Source organism: Talpa occidentalis, unplaced genomic scaffold (genome assembly GCF_014898055.3).
Source record: "Talpa occidentalis isolate TD23 unplaced genomic scaffold, MPIMG_talOcc4v2.1, whole genome shotgun sequence".
NCBI classification, from domain to species: Eukaryota; Metazoa; Chordata; class Mammalia; order Eulipotyphla; family Talpidae; genus Talpa; species Talpa occidentalis.
This window is the reverse complement of record NW_026555331.1, coordinates 152,408,853-152,423,906: the sequence shown is the minus strand read 5'-3', so window position 1 is coordinate 152,423,906 and position 15,054 is coordinate 152,408,853. Positions and strand designations below refer to the sequence as shown.

At 61.4% G+C, this 15,054-nt stretch overlaps 1 protein-coding gene across 1 annotated transcript; it reads right to left on the bottom strand.

Annotated features, from left to right (window-relative positions):
* REPIN1 (replication initiator 1) lies at positions 1-5,466 on the bottom strand. Its single transcript, XM_037515417.2, is given in 5 exon segments — positions 1-3,142; positions 3,145-3,261; positions 3,264-3,347; positions 4,641-4,838; positions 5,420-5,466. Coding segments are annotated over 4 exon segments (1,869 nt in total). The 5' UTR covers positions 4,798-4,838; positions 5,420-5,466; the 3' UTR covers positions 1-1,631.
* Between the last annotated feature and the right edge of the window lie 9,588 nt (positions 5,467-15,054).

The window sequence follows — 15,054 nt, the reverse complement described above, 5'->3', positions numbered from 1 at the left end:
CTGATCATTGAGACCCCTCAGTTCCCATCACGACACAGAGCAGAGTCGACAGGTGACACCTTCCCCAGCAGCAGCAGCAGCAGCTGGCCCTGCTCACCCCAGTAAGCACAGGGCCCGGGAGCCTGGAGATCCCCATGATGACCTTGAACAAATGTTTCCGCCTGTAAAAGGACACCTGCCACACAAGGACGACGTGAGGTGACGCAGGCACTTTGCAAGATGCCACCATAAGACATGGTGACAGACGCACAGACGCTATGCGGCCAGGGGCCTCAGCAGGAACTACCAACACAGGCAGGAAAAGGGCCGACGGCTGTCAGAAACAGGCACCTGGCGTGTGTGAAGATGGCCAGGGCCAGGAGGGTCCCGAAGAGGTGTCACGGGCACTGTGGTGGGCCAGTGGGGAGCCTGCAGGACAGGATCAAATCGGACCCTTTCCTCCTAACTGGCACCCGACGAGTCTGATGACCCCACAGAAGGCTGAACCCCTAGAGAACCAGCCCCACTTCTGGGTTTTCCTGGCCTCCCCAGGAAGAAATGGAGATGGGGCTCAGAGGAGTTGAAGTCAGGGTACCTGAGCTGTTAGCAGGTCCCCCCAACTAGGGGCACAGCGCGCTGCTTGGACTCCACCCCCACAGCTCCCCAGGAGAAAGGAACACTTCCCAGCCACCAGCTCTAAAACCAAATCTTTATTCTCTAGTTTGAAAAGGAGGGCGAGTAGGTGTTCCATTTAGTTCCAGAGAACAGAACAAGGCCCAATAGGTAGAAATCATAGGAAAGCAGATTTCATTCGTTATAAGGAAGAATTTCTAACAATTAGAATGATCCTACAATAGAACCAGGGCCTCGGGAGGTGGGGACCCCCTGTCACCTAAGCGTTCAAGCAGAGGCTGGGCATCTGAGCGCTAAAAATGTGGAGAAGGAAACTCGCCCCACGTCTCCCTCCACTGACCCTCCTCCCCACCAAGGATGAGTTCCGGGGGGAGCAGCGGGCAGGGTGTTCAGACGGAAGCCTGTCTGGGCTGCTGAAGGTCAAGGGCTCGAAGCACTGAGAGGAGTGAATAAAGCAAGTCGGGCCTGCGAGCCCACCCCGGGGGGGCGGAACTTCAGGGAGGCAGGGGGTGAGCAGGGCTAGCAGGAGAGGGTCTCTCCGCCTAGGAGCCTGAGCAGGGCGGGAAGGAGGGGACAGGCAGGCGCATTGGCTTCCTGCCCAAGCTGGAAAGGCCCAGGGGCTGCTAACAAGGCCAGCAGGTTCTCCCAGGCGCGCGCTCCACTCACTAAACAAGACACCACGCCTGCTCCCGACCAGGCCCAGGGAACACAAGACAGGCGTTAAGGCGTCACAGCAGAGAAGGGGCCTCCGCCCACTGGTGGCTGCTCGGGCAGCAGGGCCCTGGTGGGGGCCGGGGGTCCTACGCTACTTTCCCAGGAGGGACCACAGCAAACACAGCTGGCACTGGGGTCCCTGTGCTCTGGGGGGTTCCCTGGCCCCGGGGGCTGACCTTCCTCTCTAACAAGGTGCTTGCTCCTGCCTCCCCCAGCCCTTCCCAGTCCCCAGCCCTGGCTGCCCCCCGCGGCCACGCAGGCCCCCACGGCCAAGGCCGGCTCCCACCGGAGCGCGCGGCGGCCTCTCAGACGTCGTGCTTCTTCTGGTGGGCCAGGAGCTTGTCCTCGTCGTCGAAGGTCTGGCCGCAGATGGCGCAGCAGAAGGCGCCGTCCCGGATGTGGCTCTTGCGGTGGGTGATGAGGTTGGACTTCTGGCTGAAGCTGCGGTCGCAGTCGGGGCAGGCGTAGGGGCGCTCGCCCGTGTGGATGCGCCGGTGGGACACCAGGTTGGACTTCTGGCTGAAGGCCTTGCCGCAGTCGGGGCACACGTAGGGCTTCTCGCCGGTGTGGATGCGCCGGTGGGCGGCCAGGTAGGGCTTGTGGCGGAAGGCCTTGCCGCAGTCCGGGCACACGAAGGGCCGCTCGGGCGCGTGGTCGCGCCGGTGCGCCGCCAGGTGGCTGCCCTGCGAGAAGCGGCGCCCGCACTCCTCGCAGGCGAAGGGCCGCTCCCCCGAGTGCACCCGCGCGTGCGCCGCCAGGTGCGTCTTCTTGCCGAAGTTCTTGCCGCACTCGGCGCAGGCGAAGGGCCGCTCCCCGCTGTGCTGCCGCCGGTGCGCCCGCAGGAAGCGCTCCAGCCGGAAGGCGCGGCCGCAGTCCTCGCAGCTGTGCGGCGCGGGGGGCGCCGCGGCCGGGTCCCGCGGGGCTCCCCGGGCGCGCCCGGCCGCGGGGCGGGGGCCGGCTCCGGCGCGGGCCTGCGCCCAGGGCCGCGGGCTCGGCGGCGGGCTCCGGGGGCGCGGCGGGCAGCGGGGGGCTCCCCGAGCCCTGGGCGCCGGGGCCGCGCCCTCGGAGCGCCTGTGGATCTTGCTGTGGGACAGGAGGTTGGGCTTGTGGCGGAAGCGGCGGCCGCACTCCGAGCAGGGGTAGGGCTTCTCGCCGGTGTGGATGCGCCGGTGCGAGGTCAGGTAGGGCTTGTTGGTGAAGCGCTTGCCGCACTCGGGGCACTGGTGCGGCCGCTCGCCCGTGTGCACGCGCCGGTGCGCGATCAGGTTGGGCTTGTGGCGGAAGCGCTTGCCGCAGCAGGCGCACTGGAAGGGGCGGTCCACGGCGTCCCCCCGGCCGGGGCGCGGTCACCGCGGGCGGCCGCGGGGCCGCGGGCCCAGCGCCTTGGCCGCGGCCTCCTCCAGCGCCTCGGCGACGTGAACCCGCTTGTGAGCCACCAGCTGGTCCCACTGCGCGAAGCTGCGGCCGCAGTTGCCGCAGATGAAGGGCCGGGCCTCGGGGGCGGGCGGGTGGCAGCGCCGCACGTGGGCGCGGAGCTGCTTGCGGCGCCAGAAGCGTCTCTCACACTCGGGGCAGGCCTGGGGCCGCTTGGCGGCCGAGTGCGCCCGCAGGTGCAGAGCCAGCGCCACCCAGCTCCGGAAGCTCTGGCGGCAGAGGTGGCAGGCGAAGCCCAGGTCGGGGGTGGCCGCGGCGTGGACCTGGCGGTGCAGCGCCAAGAAGGGGGCGTGTCGGAAGCGCCGGCCACATTCCGCGCAGGGCAGGGGCAGCCGGGCCTGGCAGCGCCGCGCGTGCAGCCACAGGGCCACCCAGCCGGGAAGTGCCGCCGACAGTGGCCACAGCGATGGGCCCTGCCCGGGGCCTGGCTGTCCGCCTGGGCCACGGGAGTGCCGGGTGACCTCAGCCCGCGGGGCTCCTTCTCCAGGGCCTGGGGGACCCCTGAGAAGGCCCTGAGAGGGGCCGGGGCTGGACGGGCCCCATGGCCAGGGGGCCCCTGCAGCGCCGTTCCAGCATGCGCTCTTCCTCTGTGGAGGGCGGAAAAGCACGTCACTCTGGAGATCCACTTAGCCTGCCCCCACCCCCTGCACCCACAGCCCACCCCAGGCAGGAGGTACACCCCTCTGACCTCCTAGAGCCCTTGGGCCTAAACCACCCTGCACTTCCTGGCATGCCCTATGTGACTTCAGCCTGGGGCTCTGGACACGACGGCAAATGTACCTGGCCTGAGGCTTCCGAGGCTGGAAACTAGAGAAGGGAGGACTCGGACGCTTCTTGGCACCCCCGCTCTGGCAGCTGCCCCGGGTCTGGCCCGGAGTACACACTGCAGAGGTGGCTGCAAGAACACTCCAGTCCCAGGACTCACCAGAAAGCCTCCCCCGGGCGCTGGACTGTCCCCAGGGCTTCCCCACCCCTGCCTGTTTCTATTTCCTGCCGCCACACCTGAGGCTGCCGGCAGCCCTGAAGCTCTGTGCTTGACAGATACGGCAACTCTCACCCAGGAAAAGGTGGCGGAGCTTGCCCGAGGGGACAACAGAAACCAACGGCAGAACCCGGAGGCGACTGACCTTCCAAACTCCGGGGCACTTTCTCTCGCCAGGCAGATAAGGCGCCCGCAGAAAGACACCCACAGCCTCTCGTTCCTGTCACCCTCCCCTCCAGGCTCCCATCTCATCTAATCTGATCACGAGGGAGGCTCCTCCGGCCTCCCTGACCTGTGTCTCATGTAGAAGCCCAGCGCGCCCGTGAGAACTGCCGTTCTGGAGGACGGGCGGGAGCTGGACGCAGCCCCCAGCCAAGATGAATGCTGGGCCACCACCTGTCCAGACCGTGCCCGCATTCTGCCCGTCTGCCCTCCTCCGCCCACACACACGTGATCAGGGCCCTGCAGGAAGGAGCTCTCCTGGATCCAAGGAACACCCACAACCTGCTGCCTGGGGGCCGGGGGAGGGGTGCGTCCCTGCCCGCTCTCCTCCCTCGGGTGGTAGGGATTACTGGGGCAAGAGGAGTGGAAAGAAGAGATTGTTATCCCTGTCCCCTGCCTGGTCCTGCCCGAACCCTGCCAGGGGCGGCCCCACATTCAGCTCCCGCAGGAGCAGCACCAGGGAGCCCGATCCTACAGGAGGTGGTGGGGGTGACTCCTGGCTGCGCTCAAGCTCCAGCCACATCCTCCTAGAGGGTCTGCACTGGGTGGTGGCGCAGAGGCAGGACTCGCAGGCCACAGCAGACCAGAGCCTCGGAGGGGGGCCTTCCCACTGCCACTGGGGAGAGGGCTGAGGCTGCAAATGGTGGGGAACCCAACAAAGAAGGCCAGACTCTACCCTGCAGAGTGTGCAGCTGGAGATGAGGCTTTTTCCAGCTCCTCCCGGGGACGGTCCTGGGGCTACTTCTGCGGCTGCAGCGCCTGCTCCGGCCCACACTCTGGTAGCCCCCAGATGTCAGAGAAAACTGCAGCAGTAGAGACACCCCTACCCCCATGGCAGAGCTCAGACCTCCGAGCGCGGAGAGGCCAGCCTTACCTGCGGGGAGGGGGGAGGAAACACGCGTGAGGCTCTGGGCTCCCCCCGGCGTCATCTTTGTGTCCTCGCCAGCCACCACCCCGCCCCACCCAGGCCCCGCACCCCGCCGCCCGGCAGTGACCTTAATGGGTGCTGGATTAATACACGCACGCGCCCCCCTCCACGAGGAAGTGCGCGCCGCGCCGGGGGGTCACTTCCTCCCGGGGCGAGGTCACCGCGCGGAGTCTCCATGCCGGCGACCCGCGGCCGGCCTGGGGCAGGAGCGCGCGGGCCCGGCCGGCTCCCCTTCCCCCAGCGGCCTCCCGGCAGGAATTCCGGGCCCGGCTCCCCAGGGGCGGCGCGGGCGGGCTCGGGGGACCGGGGCCCGGGCACGACCCCCCGGCGCATCCCGACCCGGCCAGGGGCCGCGGGGACCCCACCCCCCGGGGGGTCGGCGCGCGCCCCGGTCCCGGCTCCCCGCGGCCCTCCGGGTCCCCGCCGCGCCCGCGCGCAGGTGCGCGCCCCCCCCAGCCGGCCCCCCGCGCGGTCACGCGCCCGCAGGTGGAGCCCCCCCGCCGGGCCGGCCCCCGCCCGGGACGAACCTCTCCGGCGGGCGGCGCGGAGGCGCGTGGCGCGTCCATGAGGCCGGGACGCGGCGCCGGCGGCCGCGCTCCCCACCCGCCGCGGCGACAGCGGCAGGTTCGAGTTCACCCCCGCCAGGCCCGCCGCCCCCCGTCCCCGCCACGTGACTACAGGAGCTGCCGAGGGTCAGTCCCGGGCTCGGCCGGCGGCCGCGGCCGGAGGGCGGGCCGGGCCGGGCCGGGCCGGGCGGGGCGCCGCGGGCGGCCGCGCGGGCCGTCGCCCCGCCCCCCAGCGCCCCCTCGCGGGCCGGGGCCGCGGCGGGCCCCGCTCCGTTGCCAGGCGACCGCGGCCGGGTTTTCCGGGGCGACCGGGCGCCGGTTTCCCGACCCTTTGTCCCGCCCGAGGACGCGCGTCCCCGGCGACCGCGTGGCCAGGCTGCGGCCCGCGCTCGCCCCGGCCTCGCGGGGGACGCGGCTCCCCGCGCCGAGGGCGCCCGCCCCGGGCCGCCCCCACTGCCCCGGGCCGCACCCCCTGCCCCGGGCCGCCCCCCTGCCCGAGCCGCCCCCCTCCCCGAGCCCACCCCCTGCCCCGGGCCGCCCCCCTGCCCCGGGCCGCCCCCCTGCCCCGGGCGCAGCCGCCCCCTGGACCGTCGAGGGCGCGGGACCCTCGCGCCGCGGGGTGCGGGCGAGGCAAGCCCAGGGCCGGCCGCGGGTTTGCCCGGCGGGGAGCAGGGGAGGCCCGCCGCCCCGAACTTCGCAAAGGGGGCGCGGTCCCTCCGGAGGGAGGCCCGAGCGGGCGCCCCGGCTCCGGGGGCGCGGGGGGCGCGGGGCGCGCTGGCTCTCGGCCCGCGGGGGCAGGTGCAGGCGGCGCCGGGGACTCCCCTCCGCGCACAGGTGGCCCCAACGGTCCCAGCGGGCGCTCCCCGCGCTCCGAGGCCAGGGCGATTCGTGTATTTTACGCTTTTCAACCAGGACGAGTTGTAATTGTACCGTTACTTTTAAACCACTTTTAAAATCTGTTGCATAAATAGGAAACATAAAAACTCTCTCCTGCTTTTCACCTCCTGGTCGATGTCGGGAGATGCTCGGGGCCGCCCCGCCTGTCTTCTCTTCTCTGGCTCCTCCGTGCCCTGGGGCCGCTGGGACGAGGCCTCGCACGCGTGTCCCGCCCCGTCCACGTCCCTGTCGTGGGACTTTTCTCCCACTTTATTACTCTTTTGCGAGACGGCTCTCGACGGCCGCCTCCACGGAGGCACAGATTGCTTATTAATTTTGCTTATAAATCCTCCGCTGGCAGGATTCTGGCGGGGCCAGAAAGGGGCAGAGATAACAACTCTTTGCTTCTCTCGCTCCGTTGTCGGGACTTTGTGTCATTACAGAATCATCTTTTATTGCACCGTGTCTGATTTTAAATGTCTGGAAGGAGGGAACCCCTAGGTCAAAGGCAGAGTATATGTTTACATGTTTTCTGTGTTATCTTCCAGAAAGCTCTGTTCCTGTTCCCTGGAGAGGTGCGGGGCTCTCCACATCCCCGACCAGGCCAGGCTGTCTAATTCAATATAATGCGCTTCCATCTCCTGGCTTGGATTGCAGCTCTCAGATTTCTGGTGCGCTGGCTTGTTTTCCCAGCGCGTTTGTATGTTCTTTTTTGTGGATTTGCTTATGTGTCTTGGCCCACTTTTCTGTGTGTCCATTTGCCAAGCTGGGTGTGGTTTTATTTCACACCAATGGGGGTGCACGCCTCAGGAAGGAAAGTCTTTGATGGTTTCTGCCTTTATTGCTGTTCACAACTCACCTCCCTTGCCGGCAATTTGTGTTTTATGTTTGTTGTTTTATCACAGAAAATAAGTTTTAATAGCTAGTAGTATACCATTGGCCCTACACATGGATTCTTCTTTGTTGTTTTCCAGAACTTTTTCGACTAGACTCACTCATTGATTCTTCCCAATGAACTTTGGAATTTCTCATCAATATTTTTTAAATCTATTGAAGAGATTGTTTGCTCAGGTCTCATTTTGCCTTTCACAGTCAGGTTTTATGTTACCAGATTAAATATGCATTTCAGATAATTCACAAATGTGAAAAAAAAATCTTTGTCAAAAAAAAATCTTGCAGTTTCAGGGCACGAAACTATGGCCACAGCACTTTGTGGAATGCGAGGGACAGTGGCTGTTCCCGGCACCAGTGCCCAGAAGCCACTCCAGCCTTTAGCAGTGCCCTAGGGGTGCCACTGCTGTTTGGTTTCCTCTCTTGTGTCAGACGTGGTGATAAACGCTTCACCCGCATATCTCACTTAAACCGCCCCCACCTCGCTTCACCATATCTCACTTAACCCCCTTAACACCCCGGGAATACTCTTCTGGTCCTCATTTTACAAACGAAACCTCGAGATTCAGAGATGTTAATGAACTGGCCAAGTCCACACCCCCTGGAAAGTGGCGCAGAGGAACCCAGCCTTACTCCTCACCACTGACTCGTGTGTGTATGGGGGAGGGGTGGTACATATGGCATGTGTATGTGTATGGTGTGTGCTGTGTTTGTGTGTGGTGTGTTGGTGTGTGTGTCCAAAGCACTGAGTGCGGGCCCAGCCACGTTGTGCTGAGCACCTGTTGCTCTGGGCCTGCCACGCACCTCTGAAGTCTCTCCATCACCCCATTCCCACGAGGACCCTCCAAGGGGAAGTAGACGTGTGGGTCCCTCTGGGAGGACAGGCTCTGCCCTTGAACAAGGCCCTGAAGGACTCGGTCATTTGCAGCCCCTGGGAGAAATGCCTTCTCCCCAGCCAGGAGCTGGCCAGCCGTGACTTCCTCTTCGGGCAGAGCCGGAGCAAATGGGTCCCCTCTGGCTGCACCCTGCTCTGCAGGGAAAACAGTGGCCAAAGAGCTGTGGGCACCCCTGAGCCCTCTGCCAGCCAGAAATGTCAGGCCTTCGCACTTGGATCTCACCCCTGAGGGAGGGCTGCCCAGTGCCCAGCCCTGTGGCCTCGCCCAGCAGGGTCTGCTGAGCTTCCACGTGCCAGCCAGAGAACGGGGCTGCACAGGCACGGACCCACAGGACAGCGACCGAGGGCCCCAGCGCTGCACCTGCCTCACCAGGGTGCCTGCTGCCTCCTAGCATAGATGGCCGAGCAGGGGGCAGAAGGGGCACCCACATTCTCAGGAGCTACCCGGATCTGGAAGAGGGAACTGCCCGCTGCGTAGGTGTCTGTCCCGGGGCCACCCTCCGCCTTCGCACAGACCAGGCTGCTGTTCGGCCACATCAAAGGCTGTCGTGGGACTTTGGAACCTGGTGTTGCCGGAACCATCTCTCCAGTTAGTCCTTAAGCTGCAGTGAAACCACATGTCTGTTGACCATTTTGGAATGGACGCCTCTAGGGAGCCGGCAGATGGGCAGCAGGGGCCAAGAGAGGAAGACCCCACTTCACCCTCCTTCACTCCGGCTCCCCACAGCAACCCCCAGGGCAGGTGGGGAACTCCAGAGCCCCACTGCAGGCTTTGCAGGCAGTCGAGGGAGGAGGCAGAAACCACAGACCTCGCGGGCCTTGAGAGGGGCTCGCCTGGCCCCAGTGCCAGGACTCCGGGCACAGAAGACCCTCTGCTCTGCCTCAGTTCCCCCGGGTTCCTCTCCCTGCCCCCCCCCACGGGACTGACCTCATGCCACTGTGCCCCCCGCTTCCGGCCCTGACAACGCGGCAGCCCCCACCGCCTCCCCGCTCTGCCCGCAAGGCGGCGGCCTGCCTCCTGCCCGGGCTCGGCGCCGCTGTGTGCGCTGGGTTCCTGCCGCAAAGCCAGGGCTCTGGTGGCCTTTTTTTTTTTTTTTTTTAATTGAAAAGGACAGGTTGACTAGGAAAAGGAGAGGGGAAAAAAGGCTCCTGCGTAGCCACAGGTGGGCAGAGAAACGCCGCTGCTTTGCGCAGGGAAAAGGTTTGTGAGAACCTTTGCAGAGAAACCGCTGCACGGTCACGGGTGGGCAGGAGACTGTGGGCCGGTCTGTCTCGCCCCCTGGCTGGCCACCCCGAGAAAGGGGGCAGGTTGGGCAGCCCACGGTGAGCATGCACCGGCCCGTGAGGCGAGGGCCAGCACCCATGGGTGGGCTCGCTGGGTCAGACCACGTTGGCCCGTTGTTTATGTGACTTCGAGCTCTCGCCCTCGGCCCCTGCGCGTTCCCCGGGGAAAGGCCTCTGCCGAGAGCAACGCCTCTTTCTCTTACAGAAACGCCCAGACCACACACGAGTGAAGCAGAGGGCCGGGGGCTGGAGGAACACCTGTCTGTGGCTGTCCGGCTGCAGGACCCTGACTGGAGCCATCGGAACAGTCCCCTCTCCGGTTCTCCCTGGGCTGGCTGAGCCGACATGTGAACACCCCTCAGACAGGAGGAGGAAAGGCCCCATTTAGTTACACACACGGGGAGAATTGACATGGCTGTAATCTCTAAAGCAAATGGGGCACAGCGGGGGTTTCTATCCTGGGCTAAGGAGCGGGACGGGCCCAGTGTGTCCGGAGAGGAGGGTCTGGCATGAGGCGGGCATGACCTTGCGTGGCCAGACCCGCCCTCAGGGAGGTGTCGCCAGCGGAATGCGCGCTGGCTGGGAAGTCTGCATTCTTTGCAGCTGTGATCTCTCTCTGGCCCACATGCCTCGAGGGCCCTTAGTTCCACATGCCAAGGTCACAGTGTCAGAAAGAGCCTGCTCTGGGCAGCCAGGAAAAAGCCAACCTGAACATTTTGGGGAGACTGATTCCACATAACAGTGCCTTAAGTATATCTTTCATCTGGAACAATATTCTAGAACAATGAACGCAGGTACCTTTAAGGAACCTCTGGTTCCGGGGGCAATGGCTGTGGCCAGAGGTACCCTCAGGCTCTGGGGGGACTGTGCCCACTCCCTGGAGACTGTGATTCCCACACCCCAGCAGGAAAAGCAGTCACAAACCACCTGGTGGCTCAGCTAAGTGAGAAGGTCCTTGCCTTTAGCTGGAAACCCAGTTTACCTTTTTCTTTTATGCTTTTTTTTTTTTGGCATACAAAAACTGGGGTGCAGACCAGAGGTGCGGGGGTAAGAGGATTCAGCAGAGACAGAGTAGGGAGCAGAATAGGCAGATCAACTGAAATATACTGAGGGGAGCAGCAGGGAGACCGGAGAGTGCTGCTGCGCCACGTGGGTCAGCTCTCTGGCTGGGGATCAAACTCAGGCTGCAGCAGTGATAGCGCTGAGACAACCCCTAGGCCACCAGGGAGGCCCCACAGTTTACCTTTTGAGGGTCAAATCTCAGCTGGTGTCTTGTTCTGCTCCAGACCAGCATCAGACCATGATCTCGTCCACACTCTTCAAAAGATGGACTTAGAAGCCAATGCACCCCCTCTCGCACTTTACAGGAGCCACGTGGATTTGGAAACCTGAGGCAGCTCTAGAAGAATCCGCAGGACCCAGCACTTGGCAGAAGCAGCTGAGCTTCCCTCACTGGGTGCCTATGATTCGTGGGACAGCAGCCCCAACTGCACCCTTCACCCCAACAGGCCGCTGCAACCTCGCTCTGTCCCACCCATGCGCCTTGGGAATAAAGCCACTTGGGTGACTTGCAGGAATCAGAGCATAAACCTGGCTTCCACTCAGAACCTTCTGGTCAGCACTGAGACCAAATCTGGGTCACAGTTAAATTTGGGGCCATTGGAGTTGGCAGGGAGGTCTCGATGTCCTCAGAACCGGTTTGCCTTCACTGTCTTCACACAAGAGGAGAAGGGCGTCTCCTCATCACAAGATTTAACAAGGTTTCTTTTTGGATGTTATTAGCAATTACCATGCAGCATGTTTAACTACTCCATGGTACCGTCCTATTAAATTACTACATCCAGCAAATGACATACTACATAAAATAAAATGAATTTTAAAAACTCCTGGAAAGTCATTTCGCAGTGTCTTCCACCAGCTGATCTGGGGTGCTTAGCAATGTGCCTGCAGTTTATAAGCTGCGCACCTGATTGGCATGAGCTGGGAGGTCAGGAGGGAGTTAAGAGTTCTCAGTGGCCAACTAGGAAACCGAAAGTGACGCTAGGCTACTTCAAGTAAATAATAACCCCCAGCTGGGGGTTATTTGTGAAAGAGCCGACTTCACTCGCTGAGTGGAAACCCCCCCCCCTCCCCCGGCTCCGTGCTCACTAGCTCCAGCTAGCGGCAGATCCTGCGGGGTTCATGGGCCGTTTCGGGGACCCACAGCACGTTCAACTGAGTCTTTTCGATTTAGGAAAATATTTTTCACATGACACAGACTTTTTATGTGTACCTGATAAAAGTGCCGGTTCTTTTTATCAGTTTGCAAATTTTCTTGAGGAGAAATCTATTTTTTAAATTTATTTATTTTTGCACAAGAGCTGGGGTACAGGCCAGAGGCATGGGAGGGTGAGAGGATTCACCCGAGACAGGGCGGGGAACAGAACAGGCAGAAGGACCAAAATACACTGCTGAGGAGAGCAGCGGGTGAGACAGGAGAGGTCTGCTGCACCATGTGGGTTGCTCCCCGGCCAGCCGGGATGGAACCCGCAAGGCAGAGGCTGCAGACAGCTTTGCAGCACTGCACTCAACCCGCTGCACCACTGGGGAGGCCCAATACTTCTAATTTTTTAAATGTTAATGACATATTAACGTGAAATTGCACCCATGTTGGGCAGCCCAGGGCAGTTCCCGCCATGGTGAAACATTAAAGGTGGCAGCCTGCTTTCTTAACTTTTTGGACACAAACGATAGGAGTCATACCTTTATCCTCAATAAGGCGATTTCAGTTTTCACCCGTCCCGTATCAGCCATCTGTTGTGCAGGCCAGCGCAGAGCGGGCTCTGTGATCCGGGCCGACGGGTAAAGGAGAGTCCTGGAGCCCTCGGTGGCTTTCTTAGGCTTTTAATGATCTTTCTTTGCCATCTGTAGTGAGGCGACCAGGCGCAGGGCAGGCAGGAGGGCTGGGCGTCTCCCGGCCCGGGCCAATCTTTCCTCTTTCTCTGGCCTTCTCTGACTTTGTCGGGGGGCCTGTAGCCGTTCTGCTGACGTTCTCCACCGCCCTCCGCCGCATGGTCCCCTGGGATGCCGCCCCTCTATGCGCAGCCTCCAGGCCCAGGTGTGCCCACTCACGCACGCCCACACCACTCTCCAGGCGCCCGTCAGGCATGCGTGCCCCGCGCCCACGCTCCCAAGCGCCTCCTGTGCTCAAGGCCGCAGGTGACAGCCACAGAGGCCAACGGCTCGAAAGCCCGAACATCTTCATTTACCCTGCACCAGCCTCACTTTCTTTTGCTCACAAAGCCCCTGCTGGTTGCACACACAGACCAGACTTGGCTTTTTAAATAATCAGGTTGAGTGTAAAGCACCAAGTCTCGGGAGAGGACGTGTGTGTGTGGGTGTAGGGGGGTGTGGGTGTGTGGGTGTTTGCTGGAACACTGGGTAGCTTGAACGATGGGGTTACCCTTGCCCATCCAGAGGCCGGAGCCCCAGAGGGAGCGTCGGCGGGGCTGTTCTCACAAGAGCAGGCTCTGCGGTTGGCTGATGGCGCATCCTCGTGTGTCCTCACGTGGTCTTCGCTCTGCCAGTGTCTTCGTCTCTCCCGACTGCGACGCCCGTCAGGCTGGATTAGGGCCCATCCGTATGTACACCCACCCCGTGCCTGGATTACGCCTTTGAAGGCCTCATCTCCAAACACAATCAAACCTGAGGAACTGGGGGCTGGGACTGCAACACGTGAACAAAATTTAACCCGTAATTGTTTTTTTTTAACAGTTTATTTAATTTATGCATACAAGAACTGGGGTACAGGCCAGAAGTGCGGGGGATGAGAGGATTCAGCACAGACAGAGTGGGAGCAGCACAGGCAGATCTACTGAAATCCACTGCTGAGGGGAGCAGCAGGGAGACAGGACAGATCTGCCTCGCCCTGTGGGTAGCTCCCTGGCTGGGGTGGAACTCGAGCTGCCGAGGCTGCGGACAGCTTCGTAGGTTGCGTCTTAACCCCTTGCGCCACCGGGGAGGCCCCTAGCCCACAATTGTTAATTATAACTATAGTTCTCACCCTCCTCTATCTCCTTAAACGTAGATGATAGATCGATCGATCGATAGATAGATGATAGATGACAGATAGATATAGACAGACTGACCATATGTGAACTATGTAGTCTATACAGAGAAACTGGCTACACATGCTAGAATACAGGGTTATCCTTACTTCCTCCCAAAACTGCATTGAAATGACAGTAAAGGAATAAAAAGGGCATCTATTCACAAGGAGAAAAGCTGGGAGCGGCGCCCAGTGCCAGGGGACAGGGCCACGGTCCAGGGTGGCCAAGAGGGAGGGTGCCCCGGGCTGAGAGGCAGAGCCTGCAGGGGCAGGGTGATGGGCAGGAAGCGAGGCGAGAAGGCCCTGGAGGAAGGCACCGGGTGCACGGGAGACAGGCTGTGCCGGGGGCCGCAGAGGAGCACCCACACCTCTGCACCCCGCCAGAGCAGAGGAGTCACTGGGCAGAATGGCCTCGGGGCAGGGCAATGGCCTGAATGCCAGCAGGAGGGCGAGTCCAAAGTCCCCAAGCTGGATGCTGGCCCCGAGCCTCCCCCCCACTAGCACCCCAGACACACGCTCTGGCTCTGTTCGCAGGCAAAAGCTCAGGGGACTTTTAGATTTAATTATTTCATTCGTCTGGTATCTAGTGTGAACGTGAGGGAAGGAGCCCCCTGATTCCTTTCCTCCCACAAGGCTAGCCAAGCCCTGGCTACTCTATATCTCCCTAAAGGTTGGAACTGACATCTTTACCACACATACGATCCCCACAGGTGTTTGGGTCTGTTTCTGATGTTCCTCTTCGGCCCATTGATCTTTGTTCATTCACTTAATACCACGCTTATGATTAGTGTAGATTTTTAAATATGCTTTAATATCTAATAGATGTCTGAGCGCCTAATTGGCCAACATTTCTCTTATTTGCATAATATTCTCACTAGACTTGCTTATTTCCAAATTAATGTTAGAGTCAACCGTACATATATATAAATATATATATTTATACATATATACCTACAGGCATATAAATATTCACGGCAAGAAGGTATCCATAATTTCTTCTCATCCAGAGCTTTTGCTTTTGTTTAGAAGAAAACATTGACTTTTCTCTAGTATTCTCTTTTTTTTTTTTTTAAGATTTATTTTATTTATGCATACAAGAGCTAGGCCAGAGGTGCGGGGGGTGAGAGGACTCACCAGAGACAGAGTAGGGAGCAGAACAGGCAGATGTGCTGAAATACACTGCTGAGGGGAGCAGCAGGGAGACAGGAGAGGTCTGCTGCGCTCTGTGGGTCACTCCCTGGCCGGGCATCGAACTTGTGCTGCAGTGGCTGTGGACAGCTTCACAGTGCTGAGACTTAACCCTGCGCCACCAGGGAGGCCCTTCTCTAGTATTCTGTCAACATCTTCGGCCCTGCCCTACGGAGGGCTGTTCTTTCCATGAATTAAAACAAAATCAAGCGGGCCTCCCCAGTGGTGCAGCGATTGAGCGCTGGGTTGCGAAGCTGCCCGCCGCCTCTGCGGCGCCAGTTCAATCCCCGGCTGCTCCCCGGCAACTGGAGGAGGGTCCCACATGGCGCGCAGACCTCTCCTGCCGCCCGCTGCTCCCCTCAGCAGTGTCCTTCG